Source organism: Chiloscyllium plagiosum, chromosome 11 (assembly GCF_004010195.1).
Source record: "Chiloscyllium plagiosum isolate BGI_BamShark_2017 chromosome 11, ASM401019v2, whole genome shotgun sequence".
NCBI lineage: Eukaryota > Metazoa > Chordata > Chondrichthyes > Orectolobiformes > Hemiscylliidae > Chiloscyllium > Chiloscyllium plagiosum.
The window spans coordinates 64,443,863-64,467,966 of record NC_057720.1 but is presented as its reverse complement, the minus strand read 5'-3'; the positions used below and the strand labels follow the sequence as shown (position 1 = coordinate 64,467,966).

Here is a 24,104-nt window from a genome sequence, read left to right as displayed (position 1 = left end):
ACCCGTCCATGCCGACCAGATATCCCAACCCAATCTAGTCCCACCTGCCAGCACTTGGCCCATACTCTTCCAAACCTTTCCTATTCATATACCCATCCAAATGCATTTTAAAAAAATGTTGCAATTGTACCAGCCTCCACGACATCCTCTGGCAGCTCATTCCATACACGTACCACCCTCTGCGTGAAATTTTGTAAACCTCTATAAGGTCACCCCTCAGCCTCCGACGCTCCAGGGAAAACAGCCCTAACCTGTTCAGCCTCTCCCAGTAGCTCAGATCCTCCAACCCTGGCAACATCCTTGTAAATCTTTTCTGAACCTTTTCAACTTTCACAACATCTTTCCAATAGGAAGGAGACCTGAATTGCACGCCATATTCCAACAGTGGCTTAACCAATGTCCTGTACAGCTGCAACATGACCTCCCAACTCCTGTACTCAATACTCTGACCAATAAAGGAAAGCATACCAAACGCCTTCTTCACTATCCTATCTACCTGCGTCTCCACTTTCAAGGAGCTAGGAACCTGCACTCCAAGGTCTCTGTTCAGCAACACCCCTGAGGACCTTACCATTAAGTGTATAAGTCCTGCTAAGGTTTGCTTTCCCAAAATGCAGCACCTCGCATTTATCTGAATTAAACTCCATCTGCCACTCCTCAGCCCATTGGCCCATCTGGTCAAGATCCTCTTGTAATCTGAGGTAACCTTCTTTGCTGCCCACTGCACTTCCAATTTTGGTGTCACCTGCAAACTTACTAACTGTAACTCTTATGCTCGCATCCAATCATTTATGTAAATGACAAAAAGTAGAGGACCCAGCACCGATCCTTGTGGCATCCACTAGTCACAGGCCTCGTCTGAAAAACAGCCCTCCACCACCCTCTCTTCTACCTTTGAGCCAGTTCTGTATCCAAATGGCTAGTTCTCCCTGTATTCCATGAGATCTAACCTTGCTAATCAGTCTCCCATGGGGAACCTTGAGTGCCTTACTAAAGTCCATATAGATCACATCTACCACTCTGCCCTCATCAATCCTCTTTGTTACTTCCTCAAAAACCTCAATCAAGTTTGAGAGACATGATTTCCCACACACAAAATCATGTTGACTATCCCTAATCAATCCTTGCCTTTCCAAATACATGTACATCCTGTCCCTCAGGATTCCCTCCAACAACTTGCCCACCACCAAGGTCAGGCTTACCGATCTATAGTTCCCTGGCTTGTCTTTACTGCCATTTTTAAACAGTGGCACCATATTTGCCAACCTCCAGTCTTCCGGCATCTCACCTGTGACTATCGATGATACAAATATCTCAGCAAGAGGCCAAGCAATCACTTCTCTAGCTTCCCATAGAGCTCTAGGGTACACCTGATCAGGTCCTAGGAATTTATCCACTTTTAACCATTTCAAGACATACAGCACTTCCTCCTCTGTAATCTGGACATTTTGCAAGAAGTCACCATCTATCCTGGGGATTTATCCACTTTTATGCATTTCAAGACATCCAGCACTTACTCAAACTTGTAAGGAGATCTTAGCTATCTGTAAGAAAAATAGGGTGGTTATGGTAGGCGATTTTAATTTTCTAAACATAGACTGGGACTGCCATAGAGTTAAGGGTTTAGATGGAGAGGAATTTGGTAAGTGTGTACAAGAAAATTCTGATTCAGTATGTGGATGTACCTACCAGAGAAGGTGCAAAACTTGACCTACTCTTGGGAAATAAGGCAGGGCAGGTGACTGAGGTGTCAGTGGGGGAGCACTTTGGGGCCAGCGACCATAATTCTATTTGTTTTAAAATAGTGATGGAAAAGGATAGAAGAGATCTTAAATTGAAGAAAGGCCAATTTTGACGGTAGTAGGCAAGAATGTTCGAAAGCTGATTGGAGGCAGATGTTCGCAGGTAAAGGGACGGCTGGAAAGTGGGAGGCCTTCAGAAATGAGATAACGAGAGTCCAGAAAAAGTATATTCATGTCAGGGTGAAAGGAAATGCTGGATGACTAAAGAAATTGAGGGTTTGGTTAAGAAAAAGAAGGAAGCATATGTCAAGTATAGACAGGTGTGGTGTAAAATTCCAAGCAGTGGAATGTGGTGAAACGGTTAAAAATTATGTCCCAATACATGTGTGAATCTAACCGGAATGGAGGTGTTGCTTAGTCCCGTGTGAATCTTATTACACACCTCCCCGTGTGAATCTTCTTATCTGTATGTAACCAGAATGGAATGTGTTTTTTAGCCTTGCTCTGCTGTTCACATGAATGTTTACATCTGGAAAAGAGTATATCAGCTGGAAAAGTCTCCAGTTCGGGGAGTCTGCTCCGGGGTTACGTTTAACCGCCGAGCGTGGGTTGTTGGCAACCGCTCTACGAGAACTGACGGCTCCCAGTTCCGGTAACATGTAGAGTGAGTATAAGCCAGACCCGTTGGAAGATGAGACCTGGTTGTGGCGACGCTGCGGGGAATAAAATGCCCATATTCTAGCAGACTCGCCTCTTGGCTGTTTGTTCTGTGTCAGACTACTCTCCTACGAACCTGACCTTGAGAATTTTTTAAAACATTTGGCGTAGTCGAGCAGGGACAATCGCAATTGAGGAGAGATTTTGATACAGAACAATGTTTTGGAAAAAGACTAAGAAACCAGAAGAACAAACTGTGGAGGTCCCGACCATCCCGGGATGGATGAGTATATTGCATCAGTATTTACTGTGGAAAAGGATATGGAAGATATAGACTGTAGGGAAATAGATGGTGACATCTTGCAAAATGTCCACATTACAGAGGAGGAAGTGTGTCCCTAAATATTTCACAACTAAGATACTAGTTAATGTAGCTCCTGAATAATAGAAAACATGGCACTAAGTGTCCACATAGCATGATCCCACAAATAACATTGAAATTAATCAGATAATCTGTTTCAGGTATTGGTTGAAGGTATCTGTGACCAGGAAAACAGCTGAAATCACAGAGTCACAGAGTAATACGGTAATGCAACATGAAAACAGACTCTTTGGTCCAAACAATCCATGTTCCCAAAGTAAAGTATTCCCACCTGCCTGCACTTGGCCCATATCTCTCCAAACTTTTCCTCTTCACAAACTTATCTAAATGCCTTTTACACATTGTGGGGTAGTTCATTACAAACACATAGCACACTGTAAAAAAGTTGCTTCTCATGCCCTTTTAAAATCTTTCTCCTCTCACCTTAAAAATATGCTCCCTAGCTTTGAACTTTAGGGAAAAGACTCTTGTCATTCAACTTATCTTTGCCCCTCATTAATTTTATAAACCTCAATAAAGTCACCCCTCAACTTCCTTGAAAAAAGTCCCAGTCTTTCATATCTGTTTTTATATCTCAAACACTCCATTCCCAGCAATATCCAGGAATTTTTTTCTGAACCCTCTCCAGATTAATAATATCAGGGTGATAGATATAGGACAGACATCAGGGGTAGTTTCTTTACTCAGTAGTAGGGACGTGGAATGCCCTGCCTGCAACAGTAGTGGACTCGCCAACTTTAAGGGCATTTGATGCTCATTGGATAAACTATGGATGAAAATGGAATAGGGTAGGTTATGGGCTTCTGATTGCACCGACCTGCGAAATCAACATCAAGGGCAGAAGGGTCTGTACTGCGCTGTAATGTTTTATGTTCTATCCATAAGAGGGCGACCAGAACTGCATACAGAACTTCATTAGCTCTCCTTTGAATTGTGCCATGAGATTGTTACCAAGAGGAAAGAGAAAGGCCTTAATTTCTCATTTAAAAGATGGTGCCTCCAACAATGTAACTCCCATGGCACAATATAGGAGTGTGAACTCAGATCATGTGCTCAAAGTTCTGGATCTTGATCCAACCTTCTGGTTTAGTGGTGAGTGTCATGCAAGGTTTTAAATAATATTTTAGAAGCCTAATATCTGTTATCCAAGAAATTAGATTCATAACAAATGCTGGAACCTGAGTAATGCTCATTAGATACTTTAGTTAGAATTAAAAAGTTCAACACAAAAGACTTTAAAAGGTCATTTTAAGTTGATATCTGGAGTAGTCAAATACCATTCAGAACATGTTCACAATTTGTGTGGGAGGCAATCTTTCTACTGGAGAATAGGCAGATTATAAATTGTTCTGGATACTGTTACTCTGTTCAAAGGAATTTAATTGATTGATTGGTTGAATGATAATGGGCATTTTTAGGTATAAGTTTGAGTCATCTTCACTCAAATACTCAGGATGATTTATCCAGTAGTGTCATCTTAATGATAACTAAAACCACCAGATGGCCAGAAAAATACTTCTCATTCATTGCGTTAAATAATTTATTTGCTTGACTATTGTTTGATCTTCAGAGGAAGTTGTCCTTTGGAACTCCACAGACACTTCTGTTCCCTCATTCACACTGCTTAGTCCAGAAGAGGTGGGCAGAAAGTGACTTGTCAGCGACTTTACCAGGCAAACAACTTGAGTTCAAAAGTTATTGAAAGGAACAGCTGATGGTCTAGGGATTTTTTTTAAAAATAGTTTATTACAAAAGTCCAAAATTGTACTGTCTGTTTTACTTAATTACAGCCAAAAATGATTTTTAGTTTGTTTTTACTGTTACAATTTATGATTATTACTGCAATTCAGAGTGGATTGGAGGGACAAGGGATTGCTCTCATGCTTAACAGTATTTAGATTCTGGTAGAGGGTTGACTTAATAATGTGTCATGTCCTACTCATAACCACATGCATTAATGCAGGTTTCAGTTTAAAGGAGATATATACCCACTTCCAGAAGCCATCTTTATATTAGGAATAGGAAATGAGAGTTGGGAGAGTGCCAATATTGTTACACAGTTTTCATACATGATTATTCACAAAAAAAGCTGAAAATGTGTTGCTGGAACAGCGCAGCAGGTCAGGCAGCATCCAGGGAACAGGAGAATCGATGTTTCGGGCATAAGCCCTTCTTCAGGAGGGCTTATGCCCGAAACGTCGATTCTCCTGTTCCCTGGCTGCTGCCTGACCTGCTGCGCTGTTCCAGCAACACATTTTCAGCTCTGATCTCCAGCATCTGCAGTCCTCACTTTCTCCTCATATTCACAAAAAAAACCACATTGTACTGTGTTTATTAGCCTATGACATTCAGTTATACATGATAACAATAACTACACTTCAATAAAAGAAGAACTCATTTGTTGTAAAATCCTTCGCACCATCCCGGAGATTGGGAAAGGGACATAAATACAAGTCTTACTTTCCATATTAAAAAAAAAGAGTTGATGTAACAGTTCTTGACAAAAAAATAATCTGTAACTATGCATAATGGCACTTGGGAAAGTTTGACTTTAACAGACAATTTTGCTACCACTGCCAAATTCTGTTTGGTTGAAAGAATTAGACAAACTCTGCACAGATACAGCTTATTGAGTCCAACCAGTCTGTACTGAGATTCTTCCCCATTCCATCCATCTCATCTCAATGTTCAATAAATATTTCAATTGCTTTTTATTTCACGTACTCATCTAGTGAAAGCTGTTTGTCTCAAACACTCCTGTGCTCGATCAGTTCCACATTCTAAGCACAAAAAAAATCTCTCCTTCACTTCATATCAGATTTATGAGTAACTAGCTTGTAGTTAACTCTTGGTTATTCCACAAGATTCTTTACAAGTGGAAACATTCTCTCTTCGATTACCCCATCCAACTCATTCATAATCCTGAAGATCTCCATGAGGTAGCTTTCAACTCAGGTCTTCACAGCTCTTTTCATACTGTCACCCCATTTTGAGGCTTGTAAATTGTTGCAACTCAGACCTGTGAGAATGGTGGGGAGTTTCAAAAATATACTGTCATAGTGGGGAGTTATATGTGAAGGAGCACAGTTGTTATAAATTGGTCAGAGCTCCATGGGGGGCCAGTATTGCACAGTTCATAACCCCAAAATTACAGCTGGCACTGGGATAACTCTCATGTTAGGAAGCCCAATTCTAAGTTTTGCATTTTCTAAAGACAACAGACAGTTTAATCTTTCTTGATAGTTGTAGTCTCAGTTCTGGTGCTGTTCTTGCAAATCTTTTCTGCATTTTATTCACTGCTATTCAGTTCTTTCTATAATGTAAAGGAATAAACTGTGCACAGTACTTTACAGCATGGCTTGATCTGGATCCTATATAGATTTAACATAGCTTCACTGTTTTCATTTTTATATAGGAATATAAAGTGTTGAGATTTAAGTGCTTTGCTGACTTTCAATGCTGCTTCTAATGGATTAACCATATCACTTGGTGCCTATGCTCTTCTGCCAAATTCGGTTTCTTATTTTCTAAAATGTAGGTGGTCTGCTTTTCCTGCCAAAGCACATGATCTCACATTAATCTATGCTAGAGTTCATTGCCATTTAACAGCCAAGTCTGTAAGTTTTCCATCAATGGAGAACCAAAGATTGTGCTGTACACCAAGGTCAGGCATTCAATCTTACTAAAGCATTTTACCAATACAAAATATTATGGCAGGTTAGAAAAATGACGTATATGTTTATTAAAATGTTTAAAGTCACTGGAAGGTTTTTTGTGGCTAGAATATACATTGTAAATAACGTTCTCTTATAAGAAGAGTGTTATAGAACATGGCAGAAAAAGAGTCCTAGAAGACATTGTAGACTTAAACATAGATTTTCCAGTTTCTAGTGTATAATACATGTAATTGATGTTTCCAGCTGACAGAAAGGCAACAGGAACCAAGGATTCAGAAAGTGGTCTTAGTCACTTCACCAATGATACAAACGGAATCCTGACATGGTGGTGCACAATAAATCCTCCTGTTACGATCTCAGTGAGGGTACAACTGTGCACGTCAGATTCGAGAATAGAAGTTGGCTTGATAGATCAGGTCTTTTCTGTTTCAGTTAATGTGGTGGTCGTTAACTCAAACAGTCACATAAGGTTGCAGAGTTTCTTAAAGAACACAGAAACAAGAAAAAAAGCAAACCAAGCTACCTTGATATAGAACACAGAAAAATCTGAACGTACACAGCAAATCAAACTTCCTTTCCAACACCATCACTTTACAGTAATTCAAATCTCGAAAAGTATCTTTCTATATCAAATCAGTTTGTTTAATTTAACTGAATCTCCAGTTTCTTTCCGATAAAGTGTGGAATCTTCCAACATGAATACTCAGAAAAACGAAAGCTTAAACTTTCTTGGCCTTTAATAACTTTCAGATTTCTCAAACATTCTGGTTTGGATACTGCACAAACTAATCCTCTCTACTGAGATACTTATTCTCTTAACTATTCTGAAAACAGAAAAAAATCTCCCTTTTAGGAGAGAAACTAACTTGCTTCTGACCCCAGACAAGTCTCCTCCAGGCTCTCTACATTCCTTCATTTTCATACATGTATATTTCATTGTAACCTATTTTGACAGAAGCTTTTTTTTGAGAAGGCTTTTGACTTTCTCTGAAAATTGCAGTAGCATTAACTATTGCATTTTTAAAATTACAGAATTATCAGAAAGGCACACTTGAAAATTTTGACCCTGAATTATAATTCTTGTAATTTTCTTTCACACTTCTTTTTTTAGGATTAAATATAAATCATAATTAACTAAACTCATGTCTCCCATGCAGCCAGTCAGGATTGATAACATAGGTTCGCAGACAGAATAGAACAAAATACAATGGGCCTTCTGCTCTTGTCAGGTTGCAGTGCATACCCAACATATTAGAAAGTTAAACTAAAATGTGTTGTGCTTCCATGATTTTTTTTAAAATTTAATCTGTTTATGATCCAACTGATGACATTTTAAGCACAAAAAGCATAAAAGCCAGGAAATGTAAGTAGTATGACAGATGTGGCTCATTGCAAAATAGCTTGTTTCTATTCCCCAAAAGGTAAAACATAACAGAATAAAGTATCATTGAGTTCGACTGAAACCCACCAACTCTAGAATACAGACAGATGTCAGAGAAGTCTAACTTACTTTTTAGTGTAAATATCAGTCGAAGTTAAAGACAAATCCCATCAGACAATTCAAAACAATTAAAGAAAGCAGCTACAATTCCCACCATGTTGCAGCATAATAGTCACAAACAATCATCATAAAAGGATGAATAATGTGGGTTAGCAGACAGAATGGAGCAAAGTATAATGGACTTTCCCTCTTGACAGGTCAGGCACGTAATTGAGGTTTACTTTGAATCAATTTCCGATTTCTATTCGTTCTTGAGTGTTTGCACAAAACACCACATGGGCAGAGATACTGTTGTCAACATGACTGAAAATTTAAGTATCAATAATTCAGAAAACCCCTCAACTGATTGAATTCCTTCCTTCGACCAAAAACCTGTGAGAAAAAGTTTTAGGAAAACTACCCATCGAAAGAATCTCTATTTCAAATGTTATTCCCCAAATGCTGGTATGATATTTTTTGCCAGATTGAATTATTTATCCTAAATGAAGTAAAACATTTTTGCAACACTGAGTAAATTCTGCACCATTATGATGATGAAACATTAAAACAGATCCTCTTCCCTGTTCAAATCCCATCAGACAATTCAAAACAAAAACAGGAACTTCTCATGGTGCCATGACAATATTCCTCCCTCAACCAACGGCAACAAAGAACAAAACAATTGGTCATTCATCTTTTTGCTCTTTTAGTGTCATTATGCAAAGATGATTGGATGACAGGAAGCAAGAGAGGCAGCCCAGACCGGGGTGAATTAAACATTCTTTGTAGATCCTGAAAGAGCACACATGGTCTTCTTAGCCTGATCAAGGAAGTTAAAAATAAGTGAAAAGGTAACCTACTTCTTTACACTCTTCAGATTTTATTCCTCTTCTCATTGTGTTAATTGTTTTTTCCATGGGTTGTGGGATTTGCAGAGAAGACTAACATTTGTAGCCCATCCATAAGTGGCCTGAAATGGACATCTTGCCAAGCCATCTTAGACAGCAGCTAAGAATCAACCGCATTGACACATCTGGCATCACATGTCAGCCTTCCAGATTAAGAGCAGAATAAAAGATTTTACTCAAGTGGTTCCCAACCTTTTCAGTGGTACGACACACTTGAGAGTGAACCAATTCTACCACACACTCACCTTCACTGCTGAATTGATTGCTTGTAAACATCGTACATACTTGCTTTTATTATGGTTAAGGTCTTATTAGAGGTTTGCAACATAGTGCATACAGTAAGCTAAAGGATCAAATGCATTAATATCTCATTCACCAGCAAAAATACATCTTTGATCATGCGTTCAGACACATTTTCAAAATCACTCAATTCAATTATTTCTAATTATTCATGACACTAAATACTATTCAGTTCAGGGGACTGAATTTGGCAGATGACATTTCATGTTTTTTTATTGGATATGGGTAATTTGGCAACATATTCCAATGTTAGCTTGCTTTGTTGGTTTTTATGGTCCCTTGCCTTCTAAACCTGTGTTTCTAATTGAAATACTGGTACCTTGCTTTTAATTTAATTATGAATTTTCATGCGTTGATGAGTTGGAGTTTTGGTTGGATGGAACACTGAAAAAAATGTTTGTTTTAAATTGATGTTCTTTACCTTTGTGCAAAATTCCATGGCACATTTGGGCAGTTCTCACAATACACCAGTTGTTTTAGTGAACCAGATGACAACTACCATTACGATACAGACCCATGGTTAAAGTAGCAGTCGAGCCTCATTGACACCACTGGGGAAAGGGTGGAAATAAAGTCTTTTGGTATTATTGAATGGTGTCATTAGCAGATGAGTTTAACTGTTTGATTTCCACTGGACAGGGATATTAAAATAAACCTTTTAAGATTTGCTGACTACTGGCTTTGAACTAACTTGTCTGTAGTCATCTAGATTGCTAAACCTTCTCTCCCTTCATTAATATAATTGTTTATAATGGCTACTCAAGTCCAATAACAGCTTTTACATATTTAATGAAATTTTAAAAACGATGGCTGGAGCATCTGTATCACTTCCTGACTTGTGATAATCTACAGTGCATGTTATCTGCACACACGCCACCTTGATTTCTGAAAATTATTCAGAACCATTTCCTTTTCTACAAATAGCTCTCAGGTGTCCTGTCCCACTACTTTATATTCTCACTTCCATTTGTACAAAAAGGGTAAAATGTTGATTTAAGATCTCTCTCATATCATCCTCCACAGTTTGACTCCCACATTGACCTCTGAATTACCATACTGTTTTAAAGTAACAGACTTTACAAACCACTCTGGGTTAAGGCTCCCTAGCACCGTCTGCTTGCAAAATCCTGAACCCTCCTTCCGCTCTAACATCTACATACTCTGCAAGAGTTGTTTGTCCTGAAATATATTGGGTGCTTGTCTCATTTTTGGTTATTTATGGGTAATGCCATCAGCCAGGACATTTAAGTGTGAGATTTCTGGTAAAATTCTGCTTCAAAGAGAACTGATTTGATGTTTTCAAATATGTTTCAGAAAAAAAAAAGGTGAAGCTGTGATGCTGCCATTGCAGTCAATCGGTTGTTGAAGACATCTTGATGAATCTGGTGTCTGAAATGCCCTGGCTGCTGCTGCTGCAGCAAGTCAGATTAGGGTGCAGTTTGCATCAAAGAAGATCTGGCTGACTTGAGAACTAAACCTCTTACTATTTGTATGTGCTGATACCTGTTTGATTTGTGCCTTTAATGCTGTTGTAGACATCCTGAGCAATAGAAATCTCCTGTAGAAGCACTGAGCTCTTTGCCTCACTGTCTGGATGACATAATGGATTAAGTAAACTGGCTACTCTATGAAATAGGGCACATGTCACCTGCTGGATTGATACACCAACAGTTACCTGGTTAATGATGAACAGATGTCCTCTGTGGACCCGGAAGTGTCTGGAGCTGTAGACGTTGAGTACTATGATTCAATAATTGCCACAGACAGAGTGCAGCATAAGACCATCTCTGAGAGAAACGATCAATGACATTCTTGAAGAAGTGCAGCCACTGCAGGCTCAGTTATTTGGAGGGGTCTGGTAGTGTACTACATACTCACATTCGGAAGGGGCATCCTCGGTGGGTTGCTCTTCTCTGCCAAGCTCCCAAACAAGTCTCCAGAACTGGAGCTAATGCAGCTACTGCAACTTCTCCTTCAGTATGAAGACCCAGAGTGGTGATCTATCAGGAAACTCTCATCTGTCTGAAATCAAGCTGAGCTTGGGTTTGGCAGACATTTTTTGAGGGGTTGTGTTTCAAAGAGAGGAGTGGCTGATAGAAACATTAAACATGGGTGTAAATTTTAAAATGGGAAAATTATTTTTATGAATGTTAACCAGAACTGTGTAGTGAGTTTGTGCTCACATGTTTGAAGCTGGAGATTTTATTTTGGGAGAGAGCGGAAATTTACAGTATTTGTTAGTGGGATGTAAACTCTGATGACTTCTGTTTATTTGAAGAGAACAGCAATGCAATTGAACCATAAACATCACTGCCAGACATGATTCAAAACAGCTAAATATAAAATAACATTTTCACTGAGTAATGATGGTGCGTATGCAGCATCAAAATATCCATTGCTCCGAATTTCAGCGCAGTAGAGATTATTATGAAGAACTCTCCTTCTCAATCTCTCCCCTCACCTCAGGCATGGTGTGACTCAGATTAAACCAATCTTCTCTCTCTAATGAGAAATTAGCCCAGTGGTCTGGCAAGACTATGGTGACTTTACCTTTCTAAGTGCAGGCAGTGAAAAGAACATTAAAAGATAGATCTAAAACCAAGGAAAGTGCCTGTCAGTCCACAAAAATTTGCTATCATTTTGAAAATCAAAGGCAGAAACAAATTCATATTCCTTTTTTTCCCAAAAGTCTAGGCAGGGAAATTCTCAGTATTTCAATGACGATCCAACAAGTTATTGCAGTTTTTGTTTTCTGGTTATCTTGTACAGGGTGTTAAAAGTGTAAGTAAATCAAACTAGTTTCCATTTATTCAACATCTCTGTCTAATCAGAAAACCGTTAACAGCGAACTGGAACTGGCAAACGGCAACACAACATTCACCGAGTGAGTACTGGGGGAAAGTGCAGCTGCAAGAAGGAGCTAGCATACTATCCAGGGCAAAAACCCACAGGGAAATTAGTACGATGGATTAGATTGAAGAACGGTTATGACAACTGCATAAATTAGTATAAAGTTTCCACTTGGCTCGTGCTAAGCTCTGGGTGCATTATGTCATTGCATTATCAACAATATGAGACTATAGAAATATCCCCAAGGCCACACTGGTCAGCAGGTCAACGCAGTACAACGCGCCCACAAGGGCTTGGGCTTTTCACATTTTCATGCCGTAACCATAAAGGCATTTCCCACCGATATGTTCCAAAGCTATTAGCATCCCTTTTGTTAGCAGATGTTTGGAACGCTGGCTACTCAGTGCAGCTTGAATGTCGAGGGGGATTACTGTGGTTACAGGCATCAGCATGAAAGTACTGGGGCATCAAACGCCAACTCCGCTCAATGTTCCTGGTGTTTCAATATTAAGTTGAGCAAAATCATGAATTTTAGCTGTCAGACCGGGAAAAAAAAATCAATTACCATTACGACCAGTCAACAAGAGTCAAATAACTCAGAACTGGTTCTGAAAATTGATGTCTTGACAATCTTATCAGTGAACAGTTAACAACCACGAAAATAGTGACAAAGGCTTCATACGTTTTATTTACAGTTGAGGGCAGTTAGAAGTCTCTGGGTCTGGGGTCTGACGTCGGCTAAGCCGGGTGAGAATGGCCGTTTCCCTACCTATAGGGCATTAGCGCATCAGATGGGAATCAGTAGACTCTTAATTCGAGGTTTTGCTTTTAATTTATTGAATTCAACCATCTGCCATAGGGGGATTCGAACCCCTGTCCCCAGAACTTTACGTGGGTGACTGGGTTAACAGCCCAGAGACAATAGGTCCACCAGGTCCCTTGAGACCCGCTGCTTTGCCTCCACCTTATTGGGGAAGCAGGTGTCTAACTAGCACTGCGAGAAAGCTGGGTTCCTGCCCTGTACTGAAATGTCACCAAACTTGGGAAGTATGAAAGGCAAACAGAGAATGCTGGACATACCCAGCGGGGTTGGCCGCATCTGCACTTACTGCAGGGGAATGCCGATTGGCTCGTCCAGTTCTTTTAGAAACTCGCGGCTGAAACGCTCACCCTGTTTTCTGCCTCCACAGAAGGTGCCAGCCCCAGGCAGCGTTCCCAATCTTTCTCTGGTTTGTGTTTCGCAGCTTCCTACATCATTCCAACAGAGCGCTGAGTTGTTCCTTTATCCCGAACCAGTGTTCCGAGATGACAGCTTAGAAAAAGCTCCAGTGCCCAGGTAACTTCAAACTCTAAAGCTCTGCCTAGCATAACTGTTAAACCAGCTGAACTGTGCCCAACGCAACACACAATGTCAAACACTAAGTGCAATCACAATTTCAGCTTGCATTCCAGCCACCACCACTTGTACACTTTACAAATTATTAGCCCAAACTAGTTGTCAAACTCACTTGCGTTAACATTCAGGACCTTCTCCCAACATGTTAATGATTAAAATAAAAATAAAATACTAGGACACGTTAATAATTAATCCTTCTGTATATATGAATAAAGCAAAACTTTCCATCTATGTCTGAAACAAGTAGTCCTTGAACTGGAAAAGCCATCTGCGTTATAACGTTTTTTTGTAGGCAGCATCATGTGGGTCATGCTCGGCATGAATCATGCATTTCCGCAGAAGCCCGGAGTTGGATCTCTCTCTTCTCAAACCCGTTAACAACTGCACTAAGCTTTTCCAAATATCACTATTTTGCAGTCCTGTCAAATACAAGGTTTTTTAGCGTAATGCACTCAAATCTTAAAAGAAAAGGCCAGACGGGCATAATACCGCCTAGTCATTTTTTTTCTGAAATAAGCTACATTTTTTCCACTGCACTTTCTTTCCCCAACACATCGAGTAGCAATGTCACTTCAATTTCCATTCAATCCTGTCCGACTGTCTCGGCAAAAGTTAATATCGACCGTACAGTTCATCCGATTGAGTTGCTCCCAGCAATTTGCCCGTCACACTGCAACATTGAAAAGTTTTACATTTTTTGCAAATAAATCGTCCTCACCTCTGATATAATTACATCTGCTCTCATCCAAGCTTGAAATAGATCCACCCATTATGTCAGGTTGGGAATTCTGCTTGCAGAATGTTTTCTCTCTGTCTCCCACCTTTGATTATAACCGCAACTTTCCGCAGGGGCTGCTGCCGTCCCGACTGCCAGTCCACGGGGCAGCGAATGCTCCTCGGAGCAGTTTTCTCTCTCATTTAATTAACTTCCTGAAAAGAGTTACCGCCTTCGCCCCGCCCCTTCCCCCTCAAAATCAATTACACTGGCCACTCGCAAGATGAAGTGAACAATAAACCAAAAGAGATACCATGTGTGCAGTGAGCTTGTGGAGGTAGCGAATGTTCAGGATGAAGATTAGACTGGATTCCCTTCGGCCCAACAAGTCCACACCGACATTCTGAAGAGGAACCCACCCAGACCCATTTCCATCTGACTAATGCACCGAACGTGATGGGCAATTTAGCATGGCCAATTCACCTGACCTGCACATCTTTGGACTGTGGGAGGAAACCGGAGCACCCGGAGGAAACCCACGCAGGCACGGGGAGAATTTGCAAACTCCACACAGACAGTCGCCCAAGGCTGGAATCAAACCTGGGACCCTGGCATTGTGAGGCTGCAGTGCTAACCACTGAGCTACCGTGCCAACCCCAGCACATCCTCCTTCTTAACATCAATCTGTTACACATTCCTTCCAACTGAGAAGGGAAGAGCTGAAACAATCATGAGGGGCACAGATAAGGTGAATAGCCAAGGTCTTTTCCCTTGGGTAGGGGAGTTCAAAACCACAGGGCATAATTTTAAGGAAAGGAGAAAGATTAAAAATGAACCTGAGGGGCAACTATTTCACACAGAGGGTGTTTGGTGTGTGGAATGAACTGCCAGAGGAAGTGGTAGACTGTAAGTACAATTACAACATTTCAAAGACATTTGAACAGGTACATGAATAGAAGAGGTTTAGAAGGATATGGGCCAAGCAAATGGGATTAGTTTATGATTCGGAGATGCCAGTGTTGGACTGGGGTGTACAAAATTAAAAATCACACAACACCAGGTTATAGTCCAACAGGTTTAATTGGAAGCACTGGCTTTCTAAGTGCTGCTCCTTCATCAGGTGGTTGTTTAGTTTACTTTGGGAAACGTGATCAACATGGATGAATTGCACCAAAGGGTCGGTTTCTATGCTGTATGACTCTATGAGATGTGATGTGGAGCTGCCAGTGTTGAACTGGAATGGACAAAGTCAAAAGTCACATGATACCGGGTTGTAGTCCAATAGGTATTTTTGCGATTGCCAGCTTCATCCTCAGGATCTTCACCTTTGGCACTAGTCCTTTATCCAGACAAATGGAACAGCCATGGGGACCAAATTTGCACCCCAATATGCCAACATTTCATGCACAAGTCCAAAGAAGACTTCTTTGCTGCACAGGACGGCACGGTGGCTAGCACTGCTGCCTCACAGCGCCTGAGACCCGGGTTCAATTCCCGCCTCAGGCGACTGACTGTGTGGAGTTTGCACGTTCTCCCCGTGTCTGCGTGGGTTTCCTCCGGGTGCTCCGGTTTCCTCCCACAGTCTAAAAGATGTGCAGGTCAGGTGAATTGGACATGCTAAATTGCCCGTAGTGTTAGGTAAGGGGTAAATGTAGAGGTATGGGTGGGTTGCGCTTCGGCGGGTCGGTGTGGACTTGTTGGGCCGAAGGGCCTGTTTCCACGCTGTAATGTAATCTAATCTAATCTAAAGGACCTCTGTCCAATGCTTTACATCAGATGCATTGATGACATTTTCTTCCTTTGGACTCATGGCAAGGATTCACTAAAACAACTACACAGTGATAACAACAGGTTTCATCCCACTATCAGACTCAACATGGACTACACTTTAGAATCAGTCTCATTTCTGGACACAAGCAACTCCATCAAGGACATCTCAGTATCTTACACTACCCATGGATAAGCTCACCATGCTACACTTCTTGAACTTCCACCCTAAACACATTAAAACACAGGGCAGCACAGTGACTCAGCAGTTAGCTCTGCAGCCTCCACAGCGCCAGGGACCTGGGTTCAATACCAGCCTTGGGCGATTGTCTGTGTGGAGTTTGCACTTTCTCCCTGTGTCTGCATGGGTGCTCCGGTTTCCTCCCACAATCCAAAGATATGCAAGTCAAGTGGATTGGCCATGCTAAATTCCCCATTGTGTTTGGTGAATTAGTCAGAGGGAGACGAGTCTAGGTGGGTTGCTCTAGGGAGGGTCGGTGTGGACTTGTTGGGCCAAAGGGCCTATTTCGACACTGTAGAGAATCTAATCTAATCTAATCAAAAACAGCCATCCCATATGGACAAGCACTATGCATACACGGGATCTGTTCAGAAGAGAAGGAATGTGATGGACACCTGAAGATATTGAGGGACATCCTCATAAGAATGAAATATGATGCTCAACTCATTGATTGCTAATTCTGACATGCCACAATGAAAAACCGTAATGACCTCCACAGGAGACAGACACAAGATATGACCGATAGGGTTCCCTTTGTCATCCAGTAATTCCTGGGAGCGGAGAGACTACGTCATATTCTTTGTAGCCTACAACACATTATCAACGATGATGAGCACCTCGCCAAGAACTTCCCTACGCCTCCACTTCTCGCCTTCAAACAACCACCAAACCTTAAGCAGACCATTGTTCGCAGCAAACTACCCACCCTTCAGGACGCTACGGACCACAACACCGGACCCTGTCATGGCAACCACTGCGAGACATGTCAAAACATAGAGATGGATATTATCATTACACGAAGGGGCACCACCCACCACATACACAGCAGGTACTCATGTGACTCGGCTAACGTTATCTATCTCATACGCTGCAGGCAAGGATGCCCCGAGGCATGATACATTGTCAAAACCATGCAACTAGAATGGACATCACGCAACAATCACCAGACAGGGATCTTCATGTTCCCTTCCCATTGGGGAACACTTCAGCGGTCAAGGACATTCAACCTCAGATCTTTGGATAAGCGTTCTCCAAGGCAGACTTCGGCACACGCATCAACGCAGAGTGCCGAACAGAGGCTGATAGCCAAGTTCGGTACCCATGGTGATGGCCTCATCTGGGATCCTGGGTTCACTATAGATGACCCCACCACACTATACCCTCTCTCTCTCACACACACACACACACATTCTCTCATGCATACATCCACACTCACACACTCCCTCACTCTCGTACACACTCTCTCAAGCCTACACATACATCCTCTCACACACATGTACTCCTTCACACACACACACACTCTCTCTCAAGCACGCACACCCACACCCATCCTCTCTCATACACACAGACATGCATCCTCTCACACACACATACACACACACACACACACACATAAATCTAAGGGGTGAATTTGCATTTGCAGATTCATTTTTGCAGATACATTCTATTTTGTTCAAAAAGCACACCATTTGTAGATAGCCAGTCAATGTAGCACTTTATAAATTCTTACTTTGGAAATAAAACCAAATTGAGACACAAACAGACTCAAAACAAGGCCTTACACTTAAAATGCATTGTCTGACCCGAGATGTCACCTTTACACTGATAAAACCTTCAGTTATATTTGGTTAGTGACTTGAAAGAAATTCTGAAAAGAAATTTAAGAAACTATATATTAATCAATTGAAACGTCCATTTCCATTCTTACTCAGTAAAGACTTAATAGCCATCTAGGTTAGTTCAATACATTCACTTAAGTTGTTTGACCCTTTGATCTTTTACTTACAAATTCTGTATTTGATGTATTCTGTCTTACTAGCTGCCTGAGGGAAGAACGGGGCTTCGAAAGCTTGTGGTTTCAAATAAACCAGTTGGACTATAACCCAATGTGTGAGGGCCATGCTGTCTATTTACAAGACAAATGACAATCCTAAGCAACTTTCTGCAGACAATTTCACAACTTGTTGCCCTTTCCAGTGTCCTGCTAACTTAGCACATAGCGCGTAAATCAATTGTTCTTTATTTCAAAAGATAAAGCCAGTTTCTCATTTGTAGTTAAAAGTACTGGTGGAATTCTGTCAAAGCCTAATAATTGACCAAATGATATCGAAATGATTCCTGAAGAAGGGCTCATGCCCAAAACGTCGATTCTCCTGCTCCTTGGATGCTACCTGACCTGCTGCGCTTTTCCAGCAACACATTTTCAGCAAATGCTATCGATACATGATGTTTATTGTTAAACATCATTTTGATCTTTAACGTTTCAGAAGACTGAAGCAAATGCCTTTAGTTCCAGGCATAAACTCCACGAGCTCACCACCAACTCCATCTCTCTCTCTCTCTGGCAACTGTCTGACACTGAACCACAATCTTTGTGTCATATTTGACTCCACAATTAGTTTTTGAACACCTAACTGCACGAATACCAAGATCAGCTATTTCCACCACCTTTACATACTCAGTTTCACCACAAACTAAAATTGATCTGCTGCGGGAATCCTGTTCCACATCCTTCAGACTTGACAATTATAATGTGTTCTTCAGCCTCCTATGTCTACCTCACCAAATTTGAGGTAACTCTGAACTCTGTGACATTTGTTCCATCAATTCCATTACCCCATGTTCATTAATCCGCATTGGCTACTGGTTAAACAATCTCTCAATTTTAAGTGTTTATATTTGTTTTTATATCTTTCAATGGACAGTCCCCTTTCCAATCTCTGTTATTTCTTCTAGCACTATAATCCTCTGAGTATCTGTATTCTTATCATTCCAGCCTTTTCCATAACCCAATTTTAATTGCATCATCATCAGAGGTTGTCTTTAGCTGCCAAGCCCCGCATTCTGGAATCCCTTTCCAAAACTCTGCACCTTTCTATATTGTGGATCAGTGGTGCTGGAAGAGCACAGCAATTCAGGCAGCATCCGAGGACAGGCAAACGGATGCTGCCTGAATTGCTGTGCTCTTCCAGCACCACTGATCCAGAATCTGATTTCCAGCATCTGCAGTCATTGTTTTTACCTTTCTATATTGCTTTCATCCTGAGAGACATTATTTAAAATGAAACTTTTTGACCAAGCTTTTGATCATTTGCCTTCAAGTCTTTTCAAGTGATTCGATGCTATATTTTGTTTTATAATGCCTCTATGAAATATATTGGTACATTATATTATGTTAAACGTGATAATAATTTGTTCTTAAACAGAATCAACCTACTTTCCACATTAACTGATGTATATAATACCAAACCACCAACATTTTGTCACTACACTACTGATAAGGATAGTTGATATGAGAACCATTACAATGACATGGCATGTCCTTGGAATGAAAGAACTTTAGAAAACCTTGAGCTCTGAAAATTATATAATTTATATTCACTCACATGACATTGGCATTATTGCCAAGGCCAACATTTATTGCCCATCCCTAATTACCCATGAGATTATCATATTTAGGATTATTGAGTGCTTAAGGTAAGTACTTCATATTTTAAATGCATTTGTTTTAATATCATGGTCTGGATTTTCCTGAAGTCATGGAGAATTTGCAGAACTCTAAAAATGTCAGATGGGACTGGATTCAGAAGCCCCACTCCCATTTCTGACAAATCCCACTTTCAATGGTAGGGGAAAGGGGATAGGCTGTGATATACAGATGAAGAAATCTGATCTCAGCAGAACCCTTTAAACTTATTGGCTTTTTAACGTGAGTGCTAATAAGGGTGGCACTGGAAAAGCACAACAGGTCAAGCAGCATTCAAGGAACAGGAGTGTCAGATAATTCGGGCATAAGCCATTCCTTTTCCAGCAGCACCCTTTTCAACGGTGACTTCTCCAGCATCTGCAGTCCTCACTTTTTCCGCTTTAATGTGAGTAACTCACATTGTGAGAGCTAACATTTTATATCGTTGTAAGTGCTCTTGTAAGGTGGATAAAGACTGTGGAACTGTCACATTGTGAAGTTATGTAAATCACCAGCCCTTAAGAAATATAAAAGACATTCAAGTTAGTGGGGTTGAAAAGATTTGTTCTAGCAATTACAACTGTTGTCTGTTGACATTTCTCCAAGGGCTAACATTACATTGTTATTCATGCTAGGCTGCTTTCTACAGGCGAAACATATCTCAGCAACTGGTCCTAAGTTAACAGTTTTATTCACAGTTCAAAAAGGTCATTAAATAATTAGCTACATGAAATGTGTTATAAATAGAAATTTTATTGTTGCAATTGTCTTGAGATTTCATCTTGAGATTTAAACATTTGGAATGGACTTTCCAAAATGGAAGTTTTTTTTAATATATCAGAGGTGCAATAAATATTTAGACCATTAAATTATTTCACCTCAACATGTCTCACGAATATTGGCTAAGGTTGACTGAGTTTGGCATGTAGGATGAAAGTGATGGATAGACTGGCATGAGTTAGCATTGGCTAGAATGCGGGTAGTGAGGGCATGTGTTGGAATGTGTTAGTATGTGCTGACATTGTAAAGGGAAGGGTGCATGATTTTCATTTATAAATTAATATACAACTTCCAGCTGTGGCAAGAGATGAATGTATACATAAAGTAAACTGATCACATTGACAATGTCATGGATGAGTTATTGCAAGGTTGGATTGGATTATATTTATAACATTTTAGGAGTTCCTGAACTAAACTATTATGAATGTTTAATGATAAAGTGAAGTTACATTGGAATTCTGTGAAGTCCTATCATCTAATATATGTATTGTTTCTCTCTAAAATGCGTGTTACAAAATCGTATCTGTTTTTGGAGGCTAACCATGACTAACTTGTTCTTCCCAGCTGGTAGCAGATAAACTGTTTCATTTGAAGAGATCCTCTGAGCTATGTTCTGAGTTGATGTTATGCAAGGAGCATTGCAGCGAATCATATCTTGTGCTCAACCAATGTTGACAGGTACACTTTTCAAGGTTCACTGAATAATTATGTGGTAATTCTGATGACTTTTCTCCAATAGGAGCTCATGGGTATTGAGGCTAATTTTATTCCCAGTCACCATCCTGTACAAAAATTGGATTGTAAAGTATTAACTAAGCATGAAAACTCCAAATTTTGCAGTTCATGGAACTTAATAAAAACCAAATGATTCATTAAGGGATTATAACAAAAACATATAATATTATTTACTCATCTTAACCATATTTTTAGAGTATGGCAGCATTAAGAGCTGTTCAATTAGCCCAGAGACATGAGTAAAAAATATTCCATGGCAGTAGGTGACTTTACATTTATTTAATAAAATAAATCTGGAATAAAAAAAACTAGCATCAGTAATGGTGATTGCAAAACTCCTGGATTATTGTAAAAGCTTTGTGGTTCATTAAAATCCTTTACCCAGATCTGGCTCACCTGTGACTTTTACCCACCCTGCAAAATGGCCTAGTATGTCCCTCACTACCTAACTACTATTAAAATGTCTAATAAAAATGGGAACTACACAAGCCACACAACATCAAACAAGGCACAAAACAAAATTGCACCTTAGCCTAGCATAATCCTGACTTTGCAAACACCATCAGGCCAGGGAATCAACCCTAGGTCAATGAAGAGTGTTGAATGGCATGCTAGGAGTCGCACTAAGCATACCCAAGAATGAGATGTCAACCTGTTCGAGTCATAGAGTCATAGAAATGTACAGCATGGAAACAGACCCTTTGGTCCAACTTGTCCATACCGACCAGATATCCTAACCTAATCTAGTCCCATTTGCCAGCATTTGGCCCTCCAAAGTCTTCCTATTCATATGTCCATCCAGATGAATTTTCAATACCACTTCCTCTTTCAGTTCATTCCATATATGCATCACCCTCTGCATGATAAAGTTGCCCCTTAGGTTCCTTTTATATTTTTCCCCTCTCATCCTAAACCTATGCCCTCTAGTTCTGGACTCCCTCACGCCAGGGAAAAGACTTTGATTATCCTATCCATGCCCCTCTGATTTAATAAACCTCTAAAATCACCTCTCAGCTTCAGAAGCCATAACACAGAACTATGTACACGGTACATAACAGAAGCAGCACGTTATAGACAGAGCTGAACAAATCCACACTGATAGATCAAATCAAAGCACTGTCATCCTATAATATCAAGGATGAATGGTGATGGACCATTTGACAACTAATGGGAGGAAGAGTCTTCTAGAATATTGCCATCCTCAATGAGGGGGAAGCCAGCATAACATTTGCAATCATCTTCAGCCAGAGACACCAAGTGGATGATCAATCTTGGCCTCCATCCAAGGTCTGCATTATCATAGAAAGCAGTCTTCAGAAAATTTGACACACTACACATAATATTAAGAAACAGCTGAATACACTGGATATAGCAAAAAGTGATGGGGCAATATTTCAGATGTAGTGCTGAAGCCCAACAAAGTACAGTTGCAATGTTGGCATTGACCTACAAAGTATAAAATTGTCCAGGTAAATCTTGCCTTCAAAAGCAGTGTCAGAGGCTGAGGCATGATCTTATAGAGGTTTATAAAGTCATGAGGGGCATGGATAGGATAAATAGACAAAATCTCTTCCCTGGGGTGGGGGAGTCCAGAACTAGAGGGCATAAGTTTAGGATAAGAGGGGAAAGATATAAAAGAGACCTAAGGGGTAATGTTTTCACACAGAGAGTGGTATTTGTGGAATGAGCTGCCAGAGGAAATGGTGAAGGCTAGTACAATTGCAACATTTATAAGGCATCTAGACAGGTATATGAATAGGAAGGGTTTGGAGGGATATGGGCCAGGTGCTGGCAGGTGGGATTAGATTGGGTTAGGATATCTGGTCAGCATGGACGAGTTGGACCGAAGGGGTTATTTCCATGCTATACATCTCTATGACTCTATGCGGTGAAATGTGAATGACTGCCCTGGCATCAAGAAGACATCTTTTGGGTGTATTACCAATGAGTGCTAGTAAAGTTGAAGTCAATTCAGGGCATTCAGGGAATGGCTCTCCACTGTTTGAAGTCATAGTTGTGGTTGTGGGCAGTCAATCATCACCATGACGTTACTGCAGAGCTTCTCAGGGCTATGCTCTGGGCTCTAACATCTTTAGCTGACCTGCACTTCATAAGGTGACAAATTGGAAAGTTTGTTGATGATTAGTCAGTGTTCAGTTTGATTTGTACGACCTTAAATAATGAACATATGAATATTGGTATGTAGCCATGTTCCACAGGAGCAGGGTTTAGCTCGTGGAGCCTGTATCACCATTCAGTGAGATTGTGGCTGATCTGTAATCAGATTTCCCATAGCTGCCTTTGTCCTCCCATACCCATTGACAGCCACAGCTAAGAAAAATATATCAAACTCAATGTTAAAATTAACACTTGCCTTTTACAAACTAGAATTCCAAACTTCTGTTATTCTTTGGGTATAGAAGTGTTTCCCAACTGAATTTCTGAAAACTCTGGCTCTAATTGTTTGATCACAGCCTTATTGAGCAGAAATAGTTTGTGCCTTTCTACTTTATCTTTCCCATTAGAATCTTGAAAACCTCAAATCATCCCTTTGCCATCTAAATTCTAAGAACTTCAATTCTAATTTGTGTACTTTCTCTTCATAGATTAGTAAGGTATGATGTCCAAAACTGTTCACAGTACTCCCCGTGTGATGTAACCATGACATCTATCATCTGTACTCTGCATGTAAAGGCTAGGATTCTATTAGCCATTTTGATTATTTTCTGTACCTATACAGGACATTCTAATAATATACGTACCTCCACTCTGACATTTCCTGACATTCCTTGTAGAGCAATGCCAATTATACTGGTCAATTAGTGTAATTGTCCATTGTCTCTAAAACAAAAGCTGCAGATGTTGGAAATCATAAATAAAAACAGAAAATGTTCAAAACTCTCAGCAGGTCAGACAGCATCTGTGGCGATGGAGAGGCAATGAACTGAAATATTAATTCTGTTTCTCTCCATAGTTGCTTCCTTACCTGTTGAGTATTTCCAGAATGT

At 40.4% G+C, this 24,104-nt stretch overlaps 1 protein-coding gene across 3 annotated transcripts in view; it reads right to left on the bottom strand.

Annotated features, from left to right (window-relative positions):
• niban1a (niban apoptosis regulator 1a) overlaps positions 1 to 14,296 on the bottom strand; it is a 133,352-nt gene extending 119,056 nt beyond the window's left edge. For 2 of the 3 annotated variants that reach the window (XM_043699559.1, XM_043699560.1), the window contains exon 1: positions 14,111 to 14,296. In XM_043699559.1, coding sequence (XP_043555494.1) covers positions 14,111 to 14,162 — 52 coding nt within the window. In that variant the 5' untranslated portion in view covers positions 14,163 to 14,296. Of the gene's footprint in view, positions 1 to 13,166; positions 13,456 to 14,110 lie in introns of those variants that run through there. The other variant, XM_043699561.1, reaches the window with a different exon arrangement.
• Between the last annotated feature and the right edge of the window lie 9,808 nt (positions 14,297 to 24,104).